The sequence below is a fragment of the Oncorhynchus masou genome, chromosome 23 (genome assembly GCF_036934945.1).
Source record: "Oncorhynchus masou masou isolate Uvic2021 chromosome 23, UVic_Omas_1.1, whole genome shotgun sequence".
NCBI lineage: Eukaryota > Metazoa > Chordata > Actinopteri > Salmoniformes > Salmonidae > Oncorhynchus > Oncorhynchus masou.
Genome location: NC_088234.1, coordinates 20,077,432 through 20,093,218, shown reverse-complemented (window position 1 = coordinate 20,093,218; position 15,787 = coordinate 20,077,432). Strand labels below are relative to the sequence as shown.

General features: G+C 48.8%; 1 protein-coding gene across 3 annotated transcripts in view; it reads left to right on the top strand.

Moving 5' to 3' along the window:
• LOC135510524 (neuroligin-2-like) overlaps nucleotides 1–15,787 on the top strand; it is a 329,641-nt gene that overhangs the window by 303,438 nt on the left and 10,416 nt on the right. For 2 of the 3 annotated variants that reach the window (XM_064931530.1, XM_064931528.1), the window contains 4 exons: nucleotides 1–157; nucleotides 12,185–12,450; nucleotides 12,800–12,953; nucleotides 15,313–15,679. The exon at nucleotides 1–157 is cut by the window's left edge and continues 44 nt beyond it. In XM_064931530.1, the coding sequence (XP_064787602.1) occupies nucleotides 1–157; nucleotides 12,185–12,450; nucleotides 12,800–12,953; nucleotides 15,313–15,679 (944 nt within the window). The remainder of the gene's footprint in view (nucleotides 158–12,184; nucleotides 12,451–12,799; nucleotides 12,954–15,312; nucleotides 15,680–15,787) is intronic. The other variant, XM_064931531.1, reaches the window with a different exon arrangement.

The following is a 15,787-nucleotide window of genomic DNA, read 5'->3' as shown; positions in this document are numbered from 1 at the left end:
CTGTTGGACCAGATCCAGGCTCTGCGTTGGCTCAATGAGAACATCGGCCATTTTGGGGGCGACCCCGAGCGCATCACCATCTTCGGCTCTGGCGCCGGGGCATCCTGCGTTAACCTCCTCATCCTCTCGCACCACTCCGAGGGTAAGGGGCACACTGGTGGGTTACATTCATATTTTATTTTATTTACTTCTCAGTTCTTAGATGACTTACTCTTACCCGGTAGAACAAGGGTACATGGATATACTATCTGGTTACTCCAGGATGGATTGGTTCAAAGTGAGTTCAGAGTGACATCATCTTATACCCCATGGAATACCAGAGCCAAAAGTAGTGCACTACCTAGGGATTAGAGTGTCATTTGAGACAGAGGATCAACATTTATATTGGGAGCAATGTGGTCCAATAACCTGCAGGGAAACCTTGACAACCGCACTCCTCTGCGTTGAGCATATTATACTGCCAGGTATACTCTGACCCCTCTGAGAGAGAGAGAGAAAGAGAGAGAGAGAGAGAGACTGTAGAGAGAGAGAACGCGAGTGAGACTGTGTAGAGAGAGAGACTGTAGAGAGAGAGACTGTAGAGAGAGAGACTGTGTAGAGAAAGAGAGAGACTGCAGAGAGTGAGAGAGAGAGCGAGCGACTGTAGAGAGAGAGAGGGAGAGACTGTACAGAGAGAGAGAGCGAGAGATTGTAGAGAGAGAGAGAGAGAGAGAGTGAGACTGTAGAGAGAGAAAGAGAGAGAGAGAACAAGAGTGAGACTGTGTAGAGAGAGGCAGAGACGGTAGAGAGAGAGAGACAGAGCGCACGAGAGTGAGACTGTGTAGAGCGAGAGAGAGACTGTGTAGAGAGAGAGAGAGAGACTGCAGAAAGCGAGAGAGAATGAGAGACTGCAGAAAGGGAGAGCGAGAGACTGTAGAGAGAGAGACTGTAGAGAGAGAGATATGTGTGATATCTACTGTTAATTGTTATTGTTTATTTCACTTTATATATTATCTACCTTACTTGTTTTGGCAATGTTAACACATGTTACCCATGCCAATAAAGCCCCTTGAATTGAATTGAATTGAATTGAGATAGAGACTGCAGAGAGAGAGAGAGAAAGAGAGACTGTAGAGAGAGAGAGACTGTAGAGAGAGAGAAAGAGACTGTAGAGAGAGAGAGACTGTGGAGAGAGAGAGAGAGAGAGAGAGAGACTGTAGAGAGAGAGACTGTGGAGAGAGAAAGAGAGACTGCAGAAAGCGAATGAGAATGAGAGACTGCAGAAAGGGAGAGCGAGAGACTGTAGAGAGAGAGAGACTGTGGAGAGAGAGAGACTGTAGAGAGATAGACTGTAGAGAGAGAGATAGACTGTAGAGAGAGAGACTGTGGAGAGAGAGAGAGAGAGACTGTAGAGAGAGAGAGACTGTAGAGAGAGAGAGACTGTAGAGAGAGGGAGGGAGACTGTAGAGAGAGAGAGCGAGAGACTGTAGAGAGACTGGAGAGAGAGAGAGAGAGAGAGAGAGAGAGAGAGAGAGAGAGAGAGGCTGTAGAGAGACTGTAGAGAGGAGACTGTAGAGGGAGAGAGAGAGAGACTGTAGAGAGAGAGACTGTAGAGGGAGGGAGAGAGAGGGAGAGAGAGGGAGAGAGACTGTAGAGGGAGAGAGAGAGAGACTGTAGAGGGAGAGAGAGAGAGACTGTAGAGGGAGAGAGAAAACCATAGAGAGAGAGAGAGAATGACTGTAGAGAGGGAGAGAAAGAGAGAGACAATGTAGAGAGAGAAGGAGAGAGAGACTAGAGAAAGTAAGAGATGTATGTTTTCTGTATGTATTTGTCTGTGTGTGTGTGTGTGTGTGTGTCTGTGTGTGTGTGTGTGTGTGTCTAGACATGAGACTGTGAGTAAAACAACCAATATAGTATGTGCATGTCCTCCTTTCCTACCCTAACCTACATGTCCTCTCCTCCTCTAACCTACATGTCCTCTCCTCCTCTCCTACCCTATCCTACATGTCCTCTCCTCCTCTCCTCCTCTAACCTACATGTCCTCTCCTCCTCTCCTACCCTATCCTACATGTCCTCTCCTCCTCTCCTACCCTAACCTGCATGTCCTATCCTCCTCTAACCTACATGTCCTCTCCTCCTCTCATACCCTATCCTACATGTCCTCTCCTCCTCTCCTACCGTATCCTACATGTCCTCTCCTCCTCTCCTCCCCTAACCTACATGTCCTCTCCTACCCTAACCTACATTACATGTCCTCTCCTCCTCTCCTCCCCTAATCTACATGTCCTCTCCTCCTCTAACCTGCATGTCCTCTCCTCCTCTCCTACCCTATCCTACATGTCCTCTCCTACCCTAACCTACATTACATGTCCTCTCCTCCTCTCCTACCCTAACCTGCATGTCCTCTCCTCCTCTCCTACCCTATCCTACATGTCCTCTCCTCCTCTCCTACCCTAACCTACATGTCCTCTCCTCCTCTCCTACCCTATCCTACATGTCCTCTCCTACTCTCCTACCCTAACCTACATGTCCTCTCCTCTCCTACACTAACCTACATGTCCTCTCCTCCTCTCATACCCTATCCTACATGTCCTCTCCTCCTCTCCTACCCTATCCTACATGTCCTCTCCTCCTCTCCTACCCTATCCTACATGTCCTCTCCTCCTCTCCTACCCTAATCTGCATGTCCTCTCCTCCTCTAACCTACATGTCCTCTCCTCCTCTCATACCCTATCCTACATGTCCTCTCCTCCTCTCCTACCCTATCCTACATGTCCTCTCCTCCTCTCCTACCCTATCCTACATGTCCTCTCCTACTCTCCTACCCTAACCTACATGTCCTCTCCTACCCTAACCTACATGTCCTCTCCTCCTCTCCTACCCTATCCTACATGTCCTCTCCTACTCTCCTACCCTAACCTACATGTCCTCTCCTACCCTAACCTACATGTCCTCTTCTCCTCTCCTACCCTATCCTACATGTCCTCTCCTCCTCTCCTACCCTAATCTGCATGTCCTCTCCTCCTCTAACCTACATGTCCTCTCCTCCTCTCATACCCTATCCTACATGTCCTCTCCTCCTCTCCTACCCTATCCTACATGTCCTCTCCTCCTCTCCTACCCTATCCTACATGACCTCTCCTCCTCTCCTACCCTATCCTACATGTCCTCTCCTACTCTCCTACCCTAACCTACATTACATGTCCTCTCCTCCCCTAACCTACATGCCCTCTCCTCTCCTACCCTAACATGTCCTCTCCTCCTCTCCTACCCTAACCTACATGTCCTCTCCTCCTCTCCTACCCTAACCTACATGTCCTCTCCTCCTCTCCTACCCTAACCTACATGTCCTCTCCTCCTCCCCTACCCTAACCTACATGTCCTCTCCTCTCCTACCCTAACCTACATGTCCTCTCCACTCCTACCCTAATCTACATGTCCTCTCCTCCCCTCCTACCCTAACCTACATGTCCTCTCCTCCTCTCCTACCCTATCCTACATGTCCTCTCCTCCTCTCCTCCCCTAACCTACATGTCCTCTCCTACCCAAACTTACATGTCCTCTCCTCCTCTCCTACCCTAACCTACATGTCCTCTCCTCCTCTCCTCCCCTAACCTACATGTCCTCTCTTACCCTAACCTACATGTCCTCTCCTCCTCTCCTACCCTAACCTACATGTCCTTTTCTATCCTACCCTAACCTACATGTCCTCTCCTCTCCTTCCCTAACTTACATGTCCTCTCCTCTCCTACCCTAACCTGCATGTCCTCTCCTCTCCTACCCTAACCTACATGTCCTCTCCACTCCTACCCTAACCTACATGTCCTCTCCTCCTCTCCTACCCTAACTACATGTCCTCTCCTCCTCTCCTACACTAACCTACATGTCCTCTCCTCCTCTCATACCCTATCCTACATGTCCTCTCAACCTCTCCTACCGTATCCTACATGTCCTCTCCTCCTCTCCTCCCCTAACCTACATGTCCTCTCCTACCCTAACCTACATTACATGTCCTCTCCTCCTCTCCTCCCCTAATCTACATGTCCTCTCCTCCTCTAACCTACATGTCCTCTCCTTCTCTCCTACCCTATCCTACATGTCCTCTCCTCCTCTCCTACCCTAACCTGCATGTCCTCTCCTCCTCTAACCTACATGTCCTCTCCTCCTCTCATACCCTATCCTACATGTCCTCTCCTCCTCTCCTACCCTATCCTACATGTCCTCTCCTCCTTTCCTACCCTATCCTATATGTCCTCTCCTCCTCTCCTACCCTATCCTACATGTCCTCTCCTACTCTCCTACCCTAACCTACATGTCCTCTCCTCTCCTACCCTAACCTACATGTCCTCTCCTCCTCTCCTACCCTATCCTACATGTCCTCTCCTCCTCTCATACCCTATCCTACATGTCCTCTCCTCCTCTCCTACCCTATCCTACATGTCCTCTCCTCCTCTCCTACCCTATCCTACATGACCTCTCCTCCTCTCCTACCCTATCCTACATGTCCTCTCCTACTCTCCTACCCTAACCTACATTACATGTCCTCTCCTCCCCTAACCTACATGCCCTCTCCTCTCCTACCCTAACATGTCCTCTCCTCCTCTCCTACCCTAACCTACATGTCCTCTCCTCCTCTCCTACCCTAACCTACATGTCCTCTCCTCCTCTCCTACCCTAACCTACATGTCCTCTCCTCCTCCCCTACCCTAACCTACATGTCCTCTCCTCTCCTACCCTAACCTACATGTCCTCTCCACTCCTACCCTAATCTACATGTCCTCTCCTCCCCTCCTACCCTAACCTACATGTCCTCTCCTCCTCTCCTACCCTATCCTACATGTCCTCTCCTCCTCTCCTCCCCTAACCTACATGTCCTCTCCTACCCAAACTTACATGTCCTCTCCTCCTCTCCTACCCTAACCTACATGTCCTCTCCTCCTCTCCTCCCCTAACCTACATGTCCTCTCTTACCCTAACCTACATGTCCTCTCCTCCTCTCCTACCCTAACCTACATGTCCTTTTCTATCCTACCCTAACCTACATGTCCTCTCCTCTCCTTCCCTAACGTACATGTCCTCTCCACACCTACCCTAACCTACATGTCCTCTCCACTCCTACCCTAACCTACATGTCCTCTCCTTTCCTACCCTAACCTACATGTCCTCTCCTCCTCTCCTACCCTAACCTACATGTCCTCTCCTCCTCTCCTACCCTAACCTACATGTCCTCTCCTCTCCTACCCTAACCTGCATGTCCTCTCCTCTCCTACCCTAACCTACATGTCCTCTCCACTCCTACCCTAACCTACATGTCCTCTCCTCCTCTCCTACCCTAACTACATGTCCTCTCCTCCTCTCCTACACTAACCTACATGTCCTCTCCTCCTCTCATACCCTATCCTACATGTCCTCTCCTCCTCTCCTACCGTATCCTACATGTCCTCTCCTCCTCTCCTCCCCTAACCTACATGTCCTCTCCTACCCTAACCTACATTACATGTCCTCTCCTCCTCTCCTCCCCTAATCTACATGTCCTCTCCTCCTCTAACCTACATGTCCTCTCCTTCTCTCCTACCCTATCCTACATGTCCTCTCCTCCTCTCCTACCCTAACCTGCATGTCCTCTCCTCCTCTAACCTACATGTCCTCTCCTCCTCTCATACCCTATCCTACATGTCCTCTCCTCCTCTCCTACCCTATCCTACATGTCCTCTCCTCCTCTCCTACCCTATCCTACATGTCCTCTCCTCCTCTCCTACCCTATCCTACATGTCCTCTCCTACTCTCCTACCCTATCCTACATGTCCTCTCCTCCTCTCCTACCCTATCCTACATGTCCTCTCCTCTCCTACCCTAACCTACATGTCCTCTCCTACCCTAACCTACATGTCCTCTTCTCCTCTCCTACCCTATCCTACATGTCCTCTCCTCCTCTCCTACCCTAATCTGCATGTCCTCTCCTCCTCTAACCTACATGTCCTCTCCTCCTCTCATACCCTATCCTACATGTCCTCTCCTCCTCTCCTACCCTATCCTACATGTCCTCTCCTCCTCTCCTACCCTATCCTACATGTCCTCTCCTCCTCTCATACCCTATCCTACATGTCCTCTCCTCCTCTCCTACCCTATCCTACATGTCCTCTCCTCCTCTCCTACCCTATCCTACATGTCCTCTCCTCCTCTCCTACCCTATCCTACATGACCTCTCCTCCTCTCCTACCCTATCCTACATGTCCTCTCCTCCTCTCCTCCCCTAACCTACATTACATGTCCTCTCCTCCCCTAACCTACATGCCCTCTCCTCTCCTACCCTAACCTACATGTCCTCTCCTCCTCTCCTACCCTAACCTACATGTCCTCTCCTCCTCTCCTACCCTAACCTACATGTCCTCTCCTCCTCCCCTACCCTAACCTACATGTCCTCTCCTCCTCTCCTACCCTATCCTACATGTCCTCTCCTCCTCTCCTACCCTATCCTACATGTCCTCTCCTACTCTCCTACCCTAACCTACATGTCCTCTCCTCTCCTACCCTAACCTACATGTCCTCTTCTCCTCTCCTACCCTATCCTACATGTCCTCTCCTCCTCTCCTACCCTAATCTGCATGTCCTCTCCTCCTCTAACCTACATGTCCTCTCCTCCTCTCATACCCTATCCTACATGTCCTCTCCTCCTCTCCTACCCTATCCTACATGTCCTCTCCTCCTCTCCTACCCTATCCTACATGTCCTCTCCTCCTCTCCTACCCTATCCTACATTTCCTCTCCTCCTCTCATACCCTATCCTACATGTCCTCTCCTCCTCTCCTACCCTATCCTACATGTCCTCTCCTCCTCTCCTACCCTATCCTACATGTCCTCTCCTCCTCTCCTACCCTATCCTACATGACCTCTCCTCCTCTCCTACCCTATCCTACATGTCCTCTCCTCCTCTCCTACCCTAACCTACATGTCCTCTCCTCCTCTCCTACCCTAACCTACATGTCCTCTCCTCCTCTCCTACCCTAACCTACATGTCCTCTCCTCTCCCCCTACCCTAACCTACATGTCCTCTCCTCTCCTACCCTAACCTACATGTCCTCTCCACTCCTACCCTAATCTACATGTCCTCTCCTCCCCTCCTACCCTAACCTACATGTCCTCTCCTCCTCTCCTACCCTATCCTACATGTCCTCTCCTCCTCTCCTCCCCTAACCTACATGTCCTCTCCTACCCAAACTTACATGTCCTCTCCTCCTCTCCTACCCTAACCTACATGTCCTCTCCTCCTCTCCTCCCCTAACCTACATGTCCTCTCTTACCCTAACCTACATGTCCTCTCCTCCTCTCCTACCCTAACCTACATGTCCTTTTCTATCCTACCCTAACCTACATGTCCTCTCCTCTCCTTCCCTAACTTACATGTCCTCTCCTCTCCTACCCTAACCTGCATGTCCTCTCCTCTCCTACCCTAACCTACATGTCCTCTCCACTCCTACCCTAACCTACATGTCCTCTCCTCCTCTCCTACCCTAACTACATGTCCTCTCCTCCTCTCCTACACTAACCTACATGTCCTCTCCTCCTCTCATACCCTATCCTACATGTCCTCTCAACCTCTCCTACCGTATCCTACATGTCCTCTCCTCCTCTCCTCCCCTAACCTACATGTCCTCTCCTACCCTAACCTACATTACATGTCCTCTCCTCCTCTCCTCCCCTAATCTACATGTCCTCTCCTCCTCTAACCTACATGTCCTCTCCTTCTCTCCTACCCTATCCTACATGTCCTCTCCTCCTCTCCTACCCTAACCTGCATGTCCTCTCCTCCTCTAACCTACATGTCCTCTCCTCCTCTCATACCCTATCCTACATGTCCTCTCCTCCTCTCCTACCCTATCCTACATGTCCTCTCTCCTCCTCTCCTACCCTATCCTACATGTCCTCTCCTCCTCTCCTACCCTATCCTACATGTCCTCTCCTACTCTCCTACCCTAACCTACATGTCCTCTCCTCTCCTACCCTAACCTACATGTCCTCTCCTCCTCTCCTACCCTATCCTACATGTCCTCTCCTCCTCTCATACCCTATCCTACATGTCCTCTCCTCCTCTCCTACCCTATCCTACATGTCCTCTCCTCCTCTCCTACCCTATCCTACATGACCTCTCCTCCTCTCCTACCCTATCCTACATGTCCTCTCCTACTCTCCTACCCTAACCTACATTACATGTCCTCTCCTCCCCTAACCTACATGCCCTCTCCTCTCCTACCCTAACATGTCCTCTCCTCCTCTCCTACCCTAACCTACATGTCCTCTCCTCCTCTCCTACCCTAACCTACATGTCCTCTCCTCCTCTCCTACCCTAACCTACATGTCCTCTCCTCCTCCCCTACCCTAACCTACATGTCCTCTCCTCTCCTACCCTAACCTACATGTCCTCTCCACTCCTACCCTAATCTACATGTCCTCTCCTCCCCTCCTACCCTAACCTACATGTCCTCTCCTCCTCTCCTACCCTATCCTACATGTCCTCTCCTCCTCTCCTCCCCTAACCTACATGTCCTCTCCTACCCAAACTTACATGTCCTCTCCTCCTCTCCTACCCTAACCTACATGTCCTCTCCTCCTCTCCTCCCCTAACCTACATGTCCTCTCTTACCCTAACCTACATGTCCTCTCCTCCTCTCCTACCCTAACCTACATGTCCTTTTCTATCCTACCCTAACCTACATGTCCTCTCCTTTCCTACCCTAACCTACATGTCCTCTCCTCCTCTCCTACCCTAACCTACATGTCCTCTCCTCCTCTCCTACCCTAACCTACATGTCCTCTCCTCTCCTACCCTAACCTGCATGTCCTCTCCTCTCCTACCCTAACCTACATGTCCTCTCCACTCCTACCCTAACCTACATGTCCTCTCCTCCTCTCCTACCCTAACTACATGTCCTCTCCTCCTCTCCTACACTAACCTACATGTCCTCTCCTCCTCTCATACCCTATCCTACATGTCCTCTCCTCCTCTCCTACCGTATCCTACATGTCCTCTCCTCCTCTCCTCCCCTAACCTACATGTCCTCTCCTACCCTAACCTACATTACATGTCCTCTCCTCCTCTCCTCCCCTAATCTACATGTCCTCTCCTCCTCTAACCTACATGTCCTCTCCTTCTCTCCTACCCTATCCTACATGTCCTCTCCTCCTCTCCTACCCTAACCTGCATGTCCTCTCCTCCTCTAACCTACATGTCCTCTCCTCCTCTCATACCCTATCCTACATGTCCTCTCCTCCTCTCCTACCCTATCCTACATGTCCTCTCCTCCTCTCCTACCCTATCCTACATGTCCTCTCCTCCTCTCCTACCCTATCCTACATGTCCTCTCCTACTCTCCTACCCTAACCTACATGTCCTCTCCTCTCCTACCCTAACCTACATGTCCTCTCCTCCTCTCCTACCCTATCCTACATGTCCTCTCCTCCTCTCATACCCTATCCTACATGTCCTCTCCTCCTCTCCTACCCTATCCTACATGTCCTCTCCTACTCTCCTACACTAACCTACATTACATGTCCTCTCCTCCCCTAACCTACATGCCCTCTCCTCTCCTACCCTAACCTACATGTCCTCTCCTCCTCTCCTACCCTAACCTACATGTCCTCTCCTACCCTAACCTACATGTCCTCTCCCCCCTACCCTAACCTACATGTCCTCTCCCTCCTACCCTAACCTACATGCCCTCTCCTCTCCTACCCTAACCTACATGTCCTCTCCTCCCCTAACCTACATGTCCTCTCCCTCCTACCCTAACCTACATGCCCTCTCCTCTCCTACCCTAACCTACATGTCCTCTCCTCTCCTACCCTAACCTACATGTCCTCTCCTCCTCTCCTACCCTAACCTACATGTCCTCTCCTCTCCTACCCTAACATACATGTCCTCTCCTCTCCTACCCTAACCTACATGTCCCCTCCTCTCCTACCCTAACCTACATGTCCTCTCCTCTCCTCTCCTACCCTAACCTACATGTCCTCTCCTCCTCTCCTACCCTAACCTACATGTCCTCTCCTACCCTAACCTACATGTCCTCTCCTCCTCTCCTACCCTAACCTACATGTCCTCTCCTCTCCTACCCTAACCTACATGTCCTCTCCTCCTCTCCTACCCTAAACTACATGTCCTCTCCTCCTCTCCTCCCCTAACCTACATGTCCTCTCCTCTCCTACCCTAACCTAAATGTCCTCTCCTCCACTCCTACCCTAATATACATGTCCTCTCCTCCTCTCCTACCCTATCTTACATGTCCTCTTCTCTGCTACCCTAACCTACATGTCTTCTCCTCTCCTACCCTAACCTACATGTCCTCTTCTCTCCTACCCTAACCTACATGTCCTCTCCTACCCTAACCTACATGTCCTCTCCTCTCCTACCCTAACCTACATGTCCTCTCCACTCCTACCCTAATCTACATGTCCTCTCCTCCTCTCCTACCCTATCTTACATTTCCTCTCCTCTGCTACCCTAACCTACATGTCCTCTCCTCTCCTACCCTAACCTACATGTCCTCTCCTCTCCTACCCTAACCTACATGTCCTCTCCTACCCTAACCTACATGTCCTCTCCTCTCCTACCCTATTCTACATGTCCTCTCCTCTCCTACCCTGACCTACATGTCCTCTCCTACCCTAACCTACATGTCCTCTCCTCTCCTACCCTAACCTACATGTCCTCTCCTACCCTAACCTACATGTGCTCTCCTCTCCTACCCTAACCTACATGTCCTCTCCTCTCCTACCCTAACCTACATGTCCTCTCCTCTCCTACCCTAACCTACATGTCCTCTCCTCTCCTACCCTAACCTACATGTCCTCTCCTCCTCTCCTACCCTATCTTACATGTCCTCTCCTTTCCTACCCTAACCTACATGTCCTCTCCTCCACTCCTACCCTAACCTACATGTCCTCTCCTGTCTCGTCTCATCATTGACTCATCTCCTCTGCTGCCACTTACCCATACATTAAAACCGGTTCTCTCTGCTGTCAAACCCATCTTCATCTTAATCACCGTCTTCATCGTCATCTAACACCAGCCCTCCAGACTACAACTCCTCCACCTGTCACTCAAAGCTCCCGGGGTGCCAGGTAAGGAACACTCTCGCTCCCCACGGGGAACACCAGTCATGTCATCCCACCACTCAACAAATCAACTTTGGCATGATACATGTGTTTATGGAGGAGAGGTGGATGAGAGGCGAGGGAGAGAGGAGGGGGAAGGGGGACACAGATCGTTATGATGAGAGTGGGAAAGGGAGGAGAGGGGAGAAGAGAGGGGAGGTAGCGGAAGGGAAGATGCACTGAGAGAGAGAGGGAAGGAGGAAAGAGAGAAACTGATTAGGATTTAGGATGAAATATAGATGAGTCACCTCTCTCCCCTTCCTCATACTTTCTCTCACTTACTCCCCCCCCCCCCCACCACCACTACGAGGAGCAATAATGAAGTAGCAGGTCGGCTGAGCCACGCGCTCCCTAATAGTATTCCCTGGGAAAGAGGCTCTGCTCTGCGTCACTGCTTAATTATTCACCAGGAATCTTCAGGAGAGGGAAGGAGTGTGGAAGAATAGAGCAATACGAAGGAGGAAGAGGGGGAAGAATGAGAGCTCCCCCCAGTCACGAGGCACCACAGTAGTTCGTTTTCACCGCAGGACAGACAGAGAGAGAAAGAGAAAAGAGAAATCTGTAGAAAAGAGGAAGGAAACATGTTTCTTTAATAAGAGGCAGACTGTGCAGTCCCCCATCGATTCCCCAGTCCGGGCTGAATCTCATACAGTATCATCTCAACTATGGAGTTTAAAGCGCATTACTTTCTATCTGATTTTTTTACAGTGACTAAGAGAGCGAAAATAGAGAAATCCGTGGAGGGAAAATGGAACAAACGTTCACCGCCTAACTAAGTATTCTTTAGAAAATGATCTGATCTTTTCTGGAAGGAAAGGAGACAAGGAGAAGAAAGCCACTTTAGACTATGGAGACACAACCTTGGCTGCCACTGTAGTCATTGAACATGTACAGTACACTTTGGGCCATATTCAATTTTCAGACAAAAAAAAGGGAACATCCGCTCACCTTTTTTCTTGTTTTGTCCTGCTCCTGATATTACATCGGACGTTCATAAAACCTCCTCCTTTCAGATTCACTCGTCTAACTTCTCCTTCCACTCTCTGTTCTCCAGGGTTGTTCCAGAGGGCCATAGCCCAGAGTGGCTCAGCCATCTCCAGCTGGTCGGTCAACTACCAGCCCCTCAAGTACACCAAGATACTGGCCCGGAAGGTAGGCTGCAGCCACTCAGAGACGGCAGAGTTGGTGGACTGTCTGAGGAAGAAGAACTTCAGGGAGCTGGTGGATCAGGACATCCAGCCGGCACGCTACCACATCGCCTTCGGACCAGTAGTGGACGGAGACGTGGTGCCGGACGACCCTGAGATACTCATGCAGCAGGTGGGAGTAAAGGAGCAGGGGGCGGGTGTATTGTTGGGGGTGGGGATGGGGTGGCGGTTAGTGTGGGTATATTAGTCATGGCTCTCTGACTGCAGAGACGTATTCTATTGGTTCTGATGAAATCTCAGTGCCAGGGTTACCAAGAGTAACATAAAAAGATTAAGGTTATGATAAGACATTACTATAATGGTTAAGTGTAATTTAAGACAGGTTTATATTTTATGCTTTTTGGTGTTAATAGTGCTTTTCAAGGAGCCCAAAGTGCTTAAAATGTTATGAGGCAGCAAAATCTCATGCACTTCTAATGTGTCTACATACCTAACATGTCATTCCCTCGTTTTGCCACCAGGGGGAGTTCCTGAACTATGACATCCTGATAGGAGTGAACCAGGGAGAGGGGCTGAAGTTTGTAGATGACAGTGAAGACAATGATGGGATCTCAGCTGCAGCGTTCGACTACACCATCTCTAACTTTGTGGACAATCTCTATGGATATCCTGAGGGTAATGGTCTCTATATCCCTACTAATTGTAAACTGTCATTGTCAAAACATATTGATTCAAAGGTTGTAAAGATGGGTAGAGGTCTGTCCGTGATAAAGAGATGGTCTGCTTTTTTTGACACCACACTCCACAAAGCAAGTCCTACATGCTCTAGTTCTATCTTATCTTGATTATTGTCCAGTCATATGGTCAAGTGCTGCAAAGAAGGACCTAGAAAAAGCTCTAACACACACACTTACCCCACCAGACATGCCACCAGGGGTCTTTTCACACTTTCCAATTCCAGAAAAAAATGCAAGAAAACGTAAAGTATTATATAGAGCCATGATTTAATGGAACTCTTCAAGTGAACAGCAAACCTGTTTTTTTTTTTTTTTTTTAAATCAACACGGCGTGGACGATAACTGCCGCTATCGCAACGGCTAATGGGGATCCTAATAAAATACCAGAATATCAATACCAATTCATGTGCAGCTTTTTATAAAGTATTGAGTAAAGTAACAATATAATAACGATGTAAGAATATAATAACAATAATAATATCATAACAATATAATACATTAACTCTAGAGAGGAATGATGTCTCAAAGCCAACTTCTGTGGTTTACTATTTGGTAAAAACGTCTCTTTAAACTTCAATTCACTATCATGTGCCTTTTTATCTGACCTCTCCCTTTCTATACTCTCTATCTCTATTTCCCTTTCTCTCCCTTTCTATATTCTCTATCTCTATTTCCCTTTCTCTCCCATTCTATACTCTCTATCTCTATTTCTCTTTCTCTCCCATTCTATACTCTCTATCTCTATTTCCCTTTCTCTCCCTTTCTATACTCTATCTCTATTTCCCTTTCTCTCCCTTTCTTTACTCTCTATCTCTATTTCTCTCCCTTTCTATACTCTCTATCTCTATTTCTCTTTCTCTCCCTTTCTATACTCTCTATCTCTATTTCCCTTTCTCTCCCTTTCTATACTCTCTATCTCTATTTCCCTTTCTCTCCCTTTCTATACTCTCTATCTCTATTTCTCTTTCTCTCCCTTTCTATACTCTCTATCTCTATCTCTCTTTCCCTTTCTCTCACTTTCTATACTCTCTATCTCTCTTTCCCTTTCTCTCCCTTTCTATACTCTCTATCTCTATTTCCCTTTCTCTTCCTTTCTATACTCTCTATGTCTATCTCTATTTCTCTTTCTCTCCCTTTCTATACTCTCTATCTCTATCTCTCTTTCCCTTTCTCTCCCTTTCTATACTCTATCTCTCTTTCCCTTTCTCTCCCTTTCTATACTCTCGATCTCTATTTCTCTTTCTCTCCCTTTCTATACTCTCTATCTCTATTTCCCCTTCCCTCCCTTTCTATACTCTCTATTTCTTTTTCCCTCACTCTCTCCCGTTCTATACTCTCTATCTTTATTTCTCTCTCCCTCACTCTCTCCCTTTCTATACTCTCTATCTCTATTTCTCTTTCCCTCACTCTCTCCCTTTCTATACTCTCTATCTCTATTTCTCTTTCCCTCACTCTCTCCCTTTCTATACTCTCTATCTCTAATTCTCTTTCCCTCACTCTCTCCCTTTCTATACTCTCTATCTCTATTTCTCTTTTCCTCACTCTCTCCCTTTCTATACTCTATTTCTCTCCCCTCACTCTCCCCCTTTCTATACTCTCTATCTCTATTTCTCTTTCCCTCACTCTCTCCCTTTCTATACTCTCTATCTCTATTTCTCTTTCCCTCACTCTCTCCCTTTCTATACTCTCTATCTCTATTTCTCTTTTCCTCACTCTCTCCCTTTCTATACTATCTAATTCTCTTTCCCTCACTCTCTCCCCTTCTATACTCTCTATTTCTCTTTCCCTCACTCTCTCCCTTTCTATACTCTCCATTTATCTTTCCCTCACTCTCTCCCGTTCTATACTATCTAATTCTCTCCCATCACTCTCTCCATTTCTATACTCTCTATCTCTATTTCTCTCTCCCTCACTCTCTCCCTTTCTATACTCTCTGTACTCCATTTCTCTTTCCCTCACTCTCTCCCTTTCTATACTCTCTATACTCTATTTCTCTTTCCCTCACTCTCTCCCTTTCTATACTCTCTATCTCTATTTCTCTTTCCCTCACTCTCTCCCTTTCTATACTCTCTATACTCTATTTCTCTTTCCCTCACTCTCTCCCTTTCTATACTCTCTATCTCTATTTCTCTTTCCCTCATGCTCTCCTTTTCGCTCATCTTCTGGCTCCGTCTGTATCTCTCTTTCTCAACTTCCCTCTCTTGAATTTTCACTCTCTCTTGTGTCCAACCTCCCTCCCTCCCCTCTCCCCACTCTCCCTCTCCTCCCACCACCCTCCACCCTCTCCTCCCCTCTAGGTAAGGACATCCTGAGAGAGACCATTAAGTTCATGTACACTGACTGGGCCGACCGTGACAACGGAGACATGAGGAGAAAAACCCTCCTTGCCCTGTTCACGGACCACCAGTGGGTGGCGCCAGCGGTGGCCACGGCCAAACTGCACGCCGAGTTCCAATCTCCTGTTTACTTCTACACCTTCTACCACCACTGTCAGACGGAGACGCGGCCGGAGTGGGCGGACGCAGCCCACGGGGATGAGATTCCCTACGTGTTCGGGGTTCCCATGATCGGAGCCACCGACCTCTTCCCCTGCAACTTCTCTAAGAATGATGTCATGCTCAGTGCTGTAGTCATGACGTACTGGACAAACTTTGCTAAGACGGGGTAGGTAGTGAACGGTAGAGGTTAGAAAGTGGAAAGAATGGGGCTTTGTTTGGTTTGCTCTCTCTGCTCTTGAGGACTATTTAATTTAGGGCTCAATTCAAACCGTAT